The 14,012-nt window shown below is 38.8% G+C and overlaps 1 protein-coding gene across 1 annotated transcript in view; it reads left to right on the top strand.

Annotated features, from left to right (window-relative positions):
* The window catches only part of LOC117426954 (partitioning defective 3 homolog B), a 242,904-nt gene that overhangs the window by 199,683 nt on the left and 29,209 nt on the right, over nt 1-14,012 (top strand). Inside the window, exon 21 of the mRNA XM_034045222.3 lies at nt 5,781-5,916. Within this exon, the coding sequence (XP_033901113.3) occupies nt 5,781-5,916 (136 nt within the window). The remainder of the gene's footprint in view (nt 1-5,780; nt 5,917-14,012) is intronic.

Here is a 14,012-nt window from a genome sequence, read left to right as displayed (position 1 = left end):
CCTGTCACTGTTATCAGTAAGCTCCCTGGTAAAGCTGGGTTTCTCCTGCAGTCTCCCACCAGTTTGTATTATTGTAAATAAAGCCAGGGCCATTAAATACCAATTTGTAATGTTTATTAAAGTAAATAATAACTTACTTTCTCAACAGCAGTGGTCAAATCTAACACTTTGACTATTGCGAAGCCCATGTAGCTCCCTTAGGAAATCACTGGCCATTCAACAGTCCATGTGGTTAAAAACCTGCAGTGCTTGTAATTCTCCAGCTTTATAGTAATTTTGGTTTCACAGACTTTGATAAACACTGTTCTTAAGGAACTAAATGAATAATGGTCTCTGTATATTATGTCAGCTTGTCGGTTTCTTCGGATCGAGGAAAATAAATATGCCTACCCCTTTACGTAAATACTCAAGCTTAGGTCGCAAATTAAAAAAACAAAATGTGGGGACCAAATGAACTGTTTCTGCCAATTTATTACCCCCTTCTCGTTCTGTTCTGGGGGTCATAGTGAAAAACACACTTTATTTTAACACTGTAGCAAGTGAGCTGTATGATTAAGAGTTTTGAGCCATAGGCTGTGTGATTTCTAATTAAACATTGATAGTGTTATTCATTTGGACTGCCTGGTGTGCGCTCAATCAAAATGGCAGCTCTAATTATGTTCCCGGGATTAGCTAATGGATTTTCGGAATGATACACTCCGCAATGCATTTTGCTGCAGTCTGGAGGTTTCTCTAGGGCACCGAGATAAAGAAACTTCAGAACTGCTGGCCGTCACAGAGTTCCTGTCATGGATCAATGGCTGCTGGAACTCAGTTCTTTAACCCTTGCAGTGCCTGGGGCTGATTGTAAATTTGCCCTTTTAATTGGACCGTACGTAGAAACCAGTCTGAATAAACAAATGAGATTGGAGCCTTGTAAACCATAGTGAAGTAGGAAGTGTCCGGCGTTGCAAGGGTTAACCGTTAATTTAGTCTTAACTGACTAATAAGTTGACCCAGTCGTGGTACGGTTAAGAATTCCATCTTCTAATTCATGACTGGGCCATCTGTGGAGTAGATAAATCATATTTAATTAACATGACACACATTTTGTTGCAGATTTGCCTTTAATCTAATAGGAATTGTACAGTCATCTTTCCTTTAATAAGCAATATGTCGTGTCACATGAAGACAGTTATGGTTAAAAAATAAACTGTGTCTTATAAAGTTATTAAATAAAGCCTTTATTGGCTGAAAGTATGATTTAAAACAAAATTGCATATTATTGCTTTGTGCGCATGGTATGGAACATCATCACTGCCCTCCATCTGTTGTGCTAAAGATGTTGTGGGTGTTCATTTCTCTTTCCAGGACGTGTGTACTTTTCAAATGCAGAGCTATAGATTACTGGTGCCTAATCACATGCTGTGCTCTACGTCGCATGGGATAATTCCTGTAACTCTGACCCACAACACAGGAAGGGAGAGGTACTAGGTAGCAGTTGTGTTGTATTATAAAATAAATTTGCCTATTTGCCTTAAATTTAAATAAACAAAGAACCAAGAGGTATTAGGACACAAGAAAGAAAAGTGGATGTTGCTACTGGTTTATAGAAAATAAGAAAATCCATTTTAAAGCCTTAAAGGCTATCTCTGTATTCTTTCCATCTGCCTGACTAATAGTTTGTTATGAAAAGTTTGTTTGAAATTAATCTATTCAGCAAAAAAAAACCAGTTATTACAGTTGCTTGAAAAGTATTTGCATAATCCCTCGCACATTAACCTTTGTGTTAAATTTGACACCACCCCCGCGCATTACATATTGTTTTGTTTGTGTTTATTCAATGACGTTTCACTGCAATTGGTACTTCAAAGCCCTCTCTAGTTGTGACCTATATTAGTTTAACATTGTGTCTCAGTTCAGTTTTGGTTTAGCAAATTAATACCTGGTCCTTTGTTTAAAAATAGAGACCATCTCTTTTGTGCCATGTCTCCGTCTGCTAATTTCAAATCACACTTGATTTCAATTTGGGCTGGCAGAACACAATCTGTCCAACCTGCACTGATGGTGTTAGTTACCTATTATTCCCAAAAATTTTATATGGACAATGATTTAAAGATAGACAGCATGATCATGTCCTTTTAAACTATTGAACAAGACCTAACAGTATACTTTCAGAAAAAAATGACCATGCAAGTGAAGCTTTTAGAAGGGTGGTAAATTACTTGCAGCTCGTTGGAGAATTAAATTACGGTTTTATGATAAAACTCTTGTTCTTTGTTAGAATCAATAGATGACGTTGATAAAACTGTTGTTTTTTTATGGTGTTCCATAAATCCAGTAAACTAGCCATAAGGGAACATTTGCGTGAGGGGAAAACACAGTGGGATGCATGTCAGCATACATTTGTCCTCTCAAGGCAAGACACATTATTTTTTGTTGGACAAAGAGCATTTAGGACAATTAATCAGCTGAAAGAAAAAAAAAGCAGAATTTAAAGTGTTAAACTGGCAGGCATATTGCTTTCCATTATAAATCCCTTTCTACTGAAATGCCCATTTTAAACAGTCTTAACCTTATGAGTTCTCAGTTGTTGGCTGATTAGTCTGTAGGTTGTAGGTTGTTTATTCCCCTACTGTGATATACAATCGTGCTTATTGTTTGGATATCAGCAGATTGCAGTTGGGGTAAAACATTTTTTTTTTTTAAATTAAAAAAAAAAATTAAGTCTGAACCACAAATGAGACTGAAAACCCTGCATGGAGCTGTGAAAATGGACTGCTGCGTTGTTATTAAAACAGAGATGTGTCAGCGTATTAAAACCTAGGGGACTGAAACTCTTGGTGAGATGCATAAAGTTTCTGGCTGCCGGTCAGGTAGGCATGGGGTTTGTCTTTCTCCTCTGAAAGCAAGAACAGCATCACCCTGAGGGGAATGAAATGTACTGATTAAGACTTTGCCAGCACTGGCAAAATATAAATCTGCAGACTTAACTTCCCCCAGCAGGTGTCTCATCATCACTGGGGTGTTTTTTAGGATTTCTGTCCTTGGGTTGAACGATAAAATTGGGGGGGGGGGGGGATTGGCAGTCGTGGTAGAGAGGGTGGGGGGCACAGCACATAACATGCCATTGTTTCCCTAGGTTTTTTGTTTACACAACACAATTAGTCTTAGCTTCATGCCTTGGTAATTAAGAGGAAAAAGAGCTTCCATTCTTCTCAGTTTCATGGGAGGCACAGCACAAACACATGTCCTGTTATTTTTGTGCAGCTTGAAGTTACACTTTTTTTTGTCAGCTCCCAGTGGCATCATCCATTTGGCATGCCTGGCACTCTTAGCAGCTTGTTAACAAGAATCCAGAAAAGTACATATAGAACAAGACAGAAAAAACCAGCAGGCTGCCATGATCTTGAGTGTTTCTTTTATAGCGCCTACTCACTTCAACACCCCATCGTCTAGCGATAGTTAAACATTTCATTATCATTGCGAATGAGTTGATCCACTGTTTATTAAAAAAAAAAAAAAAAAAAAAATTCTATTTAAAATAGATTTGACATGTTTTACTGTCTCCAACTATATGAATCTTAACTGAACCGGGCAAATTTATTAGCACTTTTTTGCACCAGTGTTTGCAGTGCTATTAGAATCTGGTTTAAAGAGATCACAAATATGTTGGCCTTAGTCTTTTAAAATGCCATTTTAAGTAAAATAAAGATTATACAATCTGAGGACAAAACAAAGGCGAATAATCATAATTCTTCTGAAATATTTGTAGCGAGACCCTCCCCCCAACAGTTTATCCTTTCCAGTCGGCTGTTGTAACTGTAACTGTGTCTTTACTTTAGTGTTGCAGTTAATTGTTGAAACATATCCTGACAACACAGTGATGGTGTTTGTGTTACGCATGCATTCAGTGCACCAACAATGGATAATGGGGCACTACTGAAACTCCACCTGGCTGACAGATCTTCACCAGCCTGTGCTACAGCACCTGTTGAGTCACTCGCCACCACACAGATGGCAAGTTTGTGCACACTGTCTATGCAGCTTTCTGCCTTGTAATGGGAGTCATCTGCTTAATCTGACTCTGATGCTCGCTTAGCTGAACCTCTCAACAGCGATTCTGTTTTTAAGTAGCTGTGGGGCAAGTTTCGAAATGAAAACAGTGTGACATAAAATAAATGCCTTCTGTCTTAAATACTTGAAAATGAATGGCAGTCTTTGTTAAGAAAACCTTGCAGCAGATAGGCTTTGTGTTTTGTAGAAAGCGTTTTGTTTGAGAGTGAGGAGAGTAGCAAAGGTTGTTTTTGATGTTTTCTGTTCTTGTTTTGTAATTTAATTTAGGTGGCTTTCTGTTCAATGGTCTTGAGTTTCATGGCAGCATAAAACAACAACTTCTCATATGGCGTGTCAGCTAAAAAGGATTTTTAAGTTGCTTCATCATTGAAACATGGCCATAGAGTAGAAAGTAGAAATAAACCTTTAAATGCAGCGGTCCATTTTTCTCTGTACATGACTGTTGCGGTACAAGTTACTGCATTATTTTTTTCTGATAACTCTTTTAACCCTGTGTTTGTGTCTATATTCATGTAATATGTAACCAACATTAACCATGACTTTATAATATAGGAGGCTATCTTCCTTCTAGTTTCAGTCATGATGGGCAAGACAGACATCTGACAGACTTAGAGGGCAGACTGTCTGTGTTTTGTGGGCTATAGAAGTTAAAGTTTTGCCAATAGGGCCCATTGAATGCTGTCCTGGCTTCAGTGGTATGGTAGTTTTCCTTTTTTTGAAATTCTCTATAATAAAAGTATAATAAATTATATCAAATGTAAATGTAAAGGTATTACTCTAGTAGTGCTTTGATCATTCTTTTTCTCAATTACTTACTAGCACAGTGGTGTCTTTTGTTCCTCGTACACTGTTGTGACTTTTAAACCAAATATTGTTCATATACTCCTGAAGAGATTAAGCTTGTGTACAGCACTGTTATTTCATTGCAGATTTACGTGTACTTCTATGACAGACTTAGGGTCTGTACTGCTGAATATAAAACAAAATCATGATTTGTATAAAATGTTTCTTGCAATTTGCGTTTATTTTGGAAAGGGTTCAAAAGTGTTCCAGGTGGACGTAAATCTTTAGTCATCACAGTAAAAAAAAATGCTGGTTATTACTATAATCAAAACTACAAAGCATTCTACCCCAACTCAACAGAAAAAAAAATATATATTTTTAGATTTGTTGACTAAAGAAACTATGCCTGTCTTATCAGTAGTATATGAAAGCCACTTCTGACCATTGATTTACAGCATATAATATCATATTGGATTTTGTGCATGCATATATTCATGTGGTGGTGATTGAATTTAAATGCAGCGTTTGAATGTGGCACATATATTTAAATAGCTGTCAGAAGTTTAGTTGAAATTCATGATTGCCTGTGAGTACAGAATTATGCTGTCACTTATCTGCCTTTATGCTCAGAGAGGCATGATGTTTTTAAGGGATAGTAAAAACTACCTTTGCTTCTAATTGGAAGAAGAATGTGGTAGTGATAAATGGTTATGTTGACAACTTAATTTCTGAAAATAAATAATTAAACAGAATATACAGTAACAGAAGCCTTGAGAAGCCTGGCTATTCAAAATCACTTTAGACTATACCAGTGGGTTAGTTGCTTCAGAGGATTGACATGAAAACTCTGGTCCATTTGCAATGTTTGTTTCTGGATTTATTTTATTTTGCCAACAAGCTGAAGAGATGACCTTGTATTTACATTGCTGTGCTCTTCACAGCGGGCAGGGCGCAGCCAGCAATGTAGACCGGATCCAGCGACTGAGGAAGGAGTATCACCAGGCCAGAAGAGAAGGGGTCGCTCCCCCATACGAGGAAATCGAAGGAAGATGGACAGGCCCTGACTATGAGCCCAGGGTAAGTTTAACTATTTTTATGTGGAGATTTTTAAAAATGTTTTCTTTTCATTAACATACTTCAACTGGGCTCTGCAAATCTAGTGTTTCTTGACTTGCTGTCCAGAAGACAGAGATACAGTGCAGCCTAGGGGTGAGTCGGTTCACCACGGTTTAGGTACATTACGGTATTGACACCGTCTCTCTTATGCTGCAGCGGTACAAATAAGACTACTGTTGCATAGCAATACTCAGCTTTCTCACTTAGCTTCACACTTGAACATTCCAGTCACTTCTACCTTACTCTCAATCACTGTCATCATCATCGTTGCGCCCTTGCCTTATTCTGCTGCAAACCTCAAACACATGGGTTATCCCAGCTACACTGTGATAAAGAGTGTTAAATAATACTGTCTGCTTCTGTGATGGTCCTGCCAGCCTTCGCAAAGTGTCTGAGAGAATGTTCTGCATGTAACCGTTAAAAAGTAGCTGTGTACGCAGGTGGATTAACACAGCTAAAACATTAAGGTAATATAACTTGCCAGATGCATCAAGTAAAAATAGAGAAAGCAAAGAGCTGAAGAAAAGTTAGATAAAGATATAAAGGTTGATCAGCATAACTTGTAATAAGGCTATCTTCACTCTCAGGGATGCATCTTTAAGATGTTATTATAATGCTGCCTTATAAAAGCGACAGTAATACAACATTTATTGTCTTATGCACAGCTCTACTAAATGTAATAGTCAGTTTATTTTAATTTAGTATGAACGGAGTACTGTATATCGATGATGGTTTGGAGGAAACTGCCAGTGACTCAGAATCCAAGTTTCAGTGTCTCAGTTTATTAGCAGAGACAAGCGATTGCAGCGGGAAAGCCTACTTATTCTCAAAGAAGTTTTTAAAAAAAAAAAGTTATTTACAGTCTTCAAAATGTTTTAGGTAAGTGAAAACATATTTTGCAATAACATTTGGAAGTTTACTTGTGCAATGCCACGTGACCTTTAGACATAAATCCAATAACATTTGCCTTAGTGGTAAAATACATTTAAGGGTTTTGCTATACCTATTTGGACCCCGTACCAAAAAATTAGTATATGTGTGTATGTATATGTATGTATACATACATACGTACATACACACATACTGTACACCATGGATGCACACAAATGTATGAGGTTTTCAGAATCTATCTCATTGCCACCTTCTTATGCATACTTTCTAATGAAGGCTATATCTATTGGCTATATTTTTATAAGCAATAAGGGTAAACCCAAATCAATCACAAATATTATTAGTGAACAGGTTTTCATTTTTGATTTTCCAGTTCAAGCAATCTTTGCACTCTCCATGTCAAACGTCTTCTTTGCTTCAACCTGTCCTTGGTGAACTTCCTGCTCTGAAACCACATCGGTTCTGTTGCACCATTATGGTGATCCTCTCTCTGATGCTAAGCAGTCCCTGTTAGCATTTTTGTAAAACAGGATAGGAAAAAAGAGTGGGGGGATCAGTGACTATAAGCAGGCTGTAGTTTGATGGGTTTTTCTTTTTCTTCTAAAGACACTCTTGTTCATTTCAGACCTATAAAAGCCACCATCTCTGCAGTTTTAACTTTGGAAGCCAGAACTAGATATTTAAAATAATGTAAAACCTTGGCACCATAGCTAATACTTTTATGTGATTGGATTGATGTATTGTGGATGCTTTGTAAACACTTCTTGTGGTGACTTGGGTTCAGCATGCTCCCAGAAGGAGTCACTGGTATAAGCATGTTTGAACTCTCCTACATGAAGTTTAGTGCTGCCCTTTTGGTTGCTTAAGTAGACTTGATCAATAAAAGTATCCACCCAAATAGCTCACACAAATCCAGATGTCATTTTCCTTTTCTTTGAGTTTCACATTTAGCCTGTCACATTCAACATTATTCTTATATTCGGATAAACTGTATATTGTAATTAGTGTTCCCTGTTTCTGGTTTATTCCGAATTTTACCGAAAAATTACAGGATTTAGTTTTGTTGGTTTTTTGTCTATTCAATATTTTCTGTTACTATTTTCTAGGAAATACACAATATTTTGATTAAAATGCTGTTTTATTTTGACTCCGACATTGTAATAAGCAGCCCTACACTGTATCCTAGGATACATCAGATGTTTAGACGTCAGAGGATCAAATAACGTTAAAAAGTGGTTCTCTGTTACTTCACAAACATATTATCACCTGATTGTGTTGGCCAATCAAAGTCTGAATATTGTGGCAATTGCTGGGCGTAGTAGCTACTAGCTTGATCAAAAACTAAATTGAAATACTTACACGAAAATATAATCTTTTTAGTGTATGGGGAACGGGGAGAAAACATAAATCACTTTATGAATATTCAAAAGAAAATTAAGGTTTCGAAATATACAAAAAGCAAACTTAGCAGAAGTGGGTCAGATGAGGCAGAGGATGCATAGTGCTGCAAATACTGCTGCATTGAGGTGCTGCATGTTCGCGCTCGCTGACAATAGAAGAACATACTAAAAAATAAGCGACACATTAAACTAAAACAATAAAGTGAACTGAGAGACAAGCAATCCATTGTGCGGCTTTTAACAGGCACTTTAATAATGAGTTTGTTAGAGAGCTGTGCTATGCTGGACAGCCACCGTTTATTGCAGAGGTATGTATTGGTGACTGTGCAACAGTACTATCCATCAGCTAAAACGCGGACAATCTTAATCGTAAATATTTGACAGAAAATGGTGATGCTTTAGTTGATAAACTAAAGCATCACCATTGTCTCCCGATGGCTTGCACTGCCAAGTTCTGTCAATTTTCTTTTCTTTTTATAATTTCAAGGTGAATAAACCTGGCTTGTTTTGTGCTGATGTCATGTTCATACCTTCTGTAGATACTATTTCCATCAGCACAGCGATTGCCCAAATGTTCACAAAGTACCAGCTAACTTGGGAAAATCTGGCCTCGACTTGCACAGACTCTGCTTCATCATACATGCCAGGGACATTAAACTTAGTCAGAAACCAGATCTGCTACGCATCATATTCCACATGTAAAGTGTGTATACAATTTTTTACCCTGATTTTACTGATGTTTCATTTAAAAACCTTTTTTTTTTTTTTTTACCGATTTTTATCCCTATTTTAATATATGTAAAATAAACTAAAGATAAAAACCAAAATTGTGGAACACTAATTATAATCTGATGGTTTAAAATGAGTCATTTTGCAGAGGAAAAGGTATAATTTAACTATAAGCTTGTTCTGACAGTTGGCCAATTTCAATGATGTATTTCTTCAGCTGACCTAGCAACATAACAAACGGTATCATCAAAGAGAGAAATGAAAATCTTTCGGTGGATTTTTTTTCTTCGTCCTATAAATTAGGACATACAGCCATGTAGCAGAGTGAATAGCCTGTATTGTGGTAATGATCGCATGACAGATGTCCAGGGCACATCATTACTTGAAAGAGGTCAAATATTCAACTGTAAGAGGAGTTACTGTTCTTGCCTTTCACGCATTTATCAACCAGGAGTGAAATCCGCTGTAGACACAGAAAGTCAGACCGTGTAGAAAATTACTTTTAGCGGGTGTGCTAATTCCAAAATCAGTGTACACAGCAGGCATACCAGTTGATTATATATATATATATATATAGAAGGCAAGATTTTCTTCAGCATTACTGCTCAGAGATTGTCAACTTACCTATTAAAGAACTGCTTCATGTGTCATTCCTGGATTTGGCTAATGCATATGGTTCAGTGCCACATGAACTTCTTTGGGTAGCGTTTGATTTTTTCAGTGTACCGATGACAATAACAAATTTAGTGAAAGCCTACTTTGGAGATTTGCAATTTCGTTTTCAACTTCAGAATTCAGCACTACATGGCAATACCTAGAAGCTGGAATAATGGCTTTTACCATGGCAATGGAAGTAATTGTTAGAGCATCAAAATGGGTAGTGGGAGGAGAGCACTTGTCTTCTCGAATGCGACTACCACCAATTCAAGCATACACGGATGACATGACAACCATGACTACAACAGTAGCCTGCACTAATCGGTTATTGGGCAAATTAACCAATAACATTGAATGGGCACGAATGCAATTCATGCCCAATAAATCAAGGAGCATCTCTATAATTAAAGGTAAAGTAGCAGATAAAAAGTTCTACATTAATGGTGAGGCAATACCAACAGTGTCTGAGAAGCCAGTGAAAAGTCTTGGGAGATGGTACGACAGGGATCTAAAGGACATAGTTCGTGTGGGAGAAGTTAGACGACAAGCAGTGGAAGGGTTGAAGAGCATAGACAGCAACGCTTTACCGGGCAAACTGAAACTCTGGTGCTTTCAGTTTGGTCTACTGTTGAGGCTGCTGTGGCCACTGACTGTGTACAAGGTTTTTTTGACAACAGTAGAGAAGCTGGAAGCTTTAATCAGTTCATACATCAAGAAACAGTTGGGAGTTCCACGCTGCCTCAGCAGAGTGGGACTTTATGGTAAAGGAATACTGCAGCTACCAGTCTCCACTCTAACCGAGGAGTGCGCCAAGGTCAGACTGGAAATGACATTAGTAGAGTCACGCGACAAATGCATAAGGGAGGCAGCACCTGTGTTGAAAACTGGAAGAAAGTGGGCGTCAAAGAAAGCCATGGAAGATGCAAAGGCTGCCCTTCAAATCGGTGATATCATGGGGCAAGTTCAGTATAGAATTCAGCTCCTCCTACATGGCACAAGGCAGCCCCAGCTTGACGGAGGAAGCTGGTAGTCAACGAGGTGCAAAAGCAGGAGTGGATGATGTACATAAAGGCAGTTTCCCAGGCCAAGCAGGGAGAATGGATGAGATGGGAGATTGTGGAACAACACAAGATTGGCTGGCAAGACCTATGGACAGTAGAACAGAGCAGGATCAGTTTCCTCATCAGGTCAACATATGATGTTCTCCCATCACCACAGAATCTAAACCTCTGGGTGGGAGAGGATCCCTCATGTCCTTTGTGTTCATCACCTGCAACATTAAGGCACATTTTGACAGGATGTAAGGTGGGTCTTAGCCAAGGACGGTTTACTTGGCGCCATAACCAGGTACTGCGATGTTTGGTCAATGAGTTGCCACCAGTTCCATCAAAGCATTACACACAAAAGACAACATTCTTCCGTCCAGGAGAGTAACCGCCAAGAAAAGGTGTTAAAACCAAGCCTCACCCAGGACAACTGGAAACTGCTAGAGACTGGAAAATGCTGGCAGATGTTGGTCAACGGCTTATTTGTCCACCTGAGATTGCCACCACTAACCTTGTGGTCTGGATCAGCACGCTTTGTTCACCTGGTAGAGTGCCATGGGAGGATGCTGTAGATGAGGCGTATGAGAGAAAGAAACTGCGGTATGCCCAACTAGCCACTGAAGCGGAACAGCGAGGATGGAGTCCAGGTTTACCCAGTGGAGGTGGGTTGTCGAGGATTTGTGGCACACTCTACAACCCGGTTTCTCAGAGACGTCGGATTCAGGGGCCAAGAGTTGCGTCGCACAGTGAAGAACTTATCTGAAGCAGCAGAGAGGAGCAGCAACTGGCTGTGGTTGAGACGGAAAGATTCTGGTTGGGGATCTCAAGCACAATAGAAAGAAAGAAATGCTGATGTACGGGCAAGTAAGCTGGGGGACGGAGGGGGGTGATGCTGGGACACCAGAATCACAGTCGAGCCCTCTTGAGGTGTCATGGGCTAGTCAACGAAACACAGAGGATGGAAGGTGCCCACTTGAAGACCCCAGAGATGTACCCTACTTAGCTCAATCCAGACGGTTGTCATGCTGATGCGCTGGGGAGACCGCACTGTGGTTGATCCCCGGAGCCAGCATCGCAGCCATTATGTGTGCTGATGCGCTGGGGAGGCAAAATAAGTTGATCCCTGGAGCCACCATTACATTTCAGCCATCAACACCAGGCAGAAGGATATCTACATCATCAGATGGAAGAAAACGCAAATGGATGGAGACACAGATGGATCACATTAGTTTACTGTAGAGCTACATCTTAGTTGGTGTTTATTTTGGCGAGAGCCGAGTTCAAATCAGCATGAAGTTATAACATCTACTCTCATGTAATGGAAATAATTTTATATATATATATATATATATATATATATATATAATATATATATATATATATATATATATATATATATATATATATATATGTACAGACGTGCTCAAATTTGTTGGTACCCCTCCACAAAAAACGAGGGAACAATTTTCTCTGAAATAACTTGAAACTGACAAAAGTAATTGGCATCCACCATTGTTTATTCCATATTTAATAGAAATCAGACTTTGCTTTTGATTTTTTATTCAACATAATATTGTAAATAAGAAAACAAATGAAAATGGCATGGACAAAAATGATGGGACCGCTAACCTAATATTTTGTTGCACAACCTTTAGAGGCAATCACTGCAATCAAACGTTTTCTGTAGCTCTCAATGAGACTTCTGCACCTGTTAACAGGTAGTTTGGCCCACTCTTCCTGAGCAAACTCCTCCAGCTGTCTCAGGTTTGATGGGTGCCTTCTCCAGACTGCAAGTTTCAGCTCTTTCCATAGATGTTCGATAGGATTCAGATCAGGACTCATAGAAGGCCACTTCAGAATAGTCCAATGTTTTGTTCTTATCCATTCTTGGGTGCTTTTAGCTGTGTGTTTTGGGTCATTATCCTGTTGGAGAACCCATGACCTGCGACTGAGACAGAGCTTTCTGACACTGGGCAGTACGTTTCGCTCCAGAATGCCTTGATAGTCTTGAGATTTCATTGTGCCCTGCACAGATTCAAGGCACCCTGTGCCAGGCGCAGCAAAGCAGTCCCAAAACATAACCGAGCCTCCTCCATGTTTTTCACTGTAGGTATGGTGTTCTTTTCTTTGAAAGCTTCATTTTTTCGTCTCTGAACATCGAGCTGATGTGACTTGCCAAAAAGCTCCAGTTTTGACTCATCTGTCCAAAGGACATTCTCCCAGAAGGATTGTGGCTTGTCAATATGCATTTTAGCAAATTCCAGTCTGGCTTTTTTATGTTTTTCTTTCAAAAGTGGAGTCCTCCTGGGTCTTCTTCCATGGAGCCCACTTTCACTCAAAAAGCGACGGATGGTGCGATCAGAAACTGACATACCTTCACCTTGGAGTTCAGCTTGTATGTCTTTGGCAGTTATCCTTGGTTCTTTTTCTACCATTCGCACTATCCTTCTGTTCAATCTGGGGTCGATTTTCCTCTTGCGGCCGCGCCCAGGGAGGTTGGCTACAGTTCCATGGACCTTAAACTTCTTAATAATATTTGCAACTGTTGTCACAGGAACATCAAGCTGCTTGGAGATGGTCTTGTAGCCTTTACCTTTACCATGCTTGTCTATTATTTTCTTTCTGATCTCCTCAGACAACTCTCTCCTTTGCTTTCTCTGGTCCATGTTCAGTGTGGTGCACACAATGATACCAAACAGCACAGTGACTACTTTTCTCCATTTAAATAGGCTGAATGACTGATTACAAGATTGGAGACATGTGTGATACTAATTAAAGAAACGAATTAGTTTGAAATATCACTATAATCCAATTATTTATTATCTTTTCTAAGGGGTACCAACAAATGTGTCCAGGCCATTTTAGAATATCTTTGTAGAATAAGCAATAATTCATCTCTTTTCACAGCTTCTTTGCTTTATTCTATGACATACCAAAGGCATGCAAGTATACATGATAAAATAGCTTTTAATTTCATCACTTTTCAGGAGGAATGAAGCATTATTTCAATGAGCTGTAAGGGTACCAACAAATTTGAGCACGTCTGTATATATATATATAATTATTTTTATGCAGACTGTTGAATATCAGTTTCTTAACACTTTAGTTTAGATGAGACAGGTATAAAACACTTTATATAAACATTTTAATACAGTTATGGGCTGAAAGCATTGAAGTAATTTTACCGGTTGCTGTACACTACACTTTACGAACATCTGACTGGCATACTTACCTAGCTAGCTCTTTTGAACTGCCAATCCAAAATAAAGTTGTTACTGACATCTGTGATGTGGTGTTTTGGTAGGTTGATGCTAATTTCATAGAACTTTAATTC

This window comes from Acipenser ruthenus, chromosome 11 (assembly GCF_902713425.1).
Source record: "Acipenser ruthenus chromosome 11, fAciRut3.2 maternal haplotype, whole genome shotgun sequence".
Classification (NCBI taxonomy): domain Eukaryota; kingdom Metazoa; phylum Chordata; class Actinopteri; order Acipenseriformes; family Acipenseridae; genus Acipenser; species Acipenser ruthenus.
The sequence above is the reverse complement of the archived record's forward strand: the minus strand, read 5'-3'. Positions and strand labels throughout refer to the sequence as shown.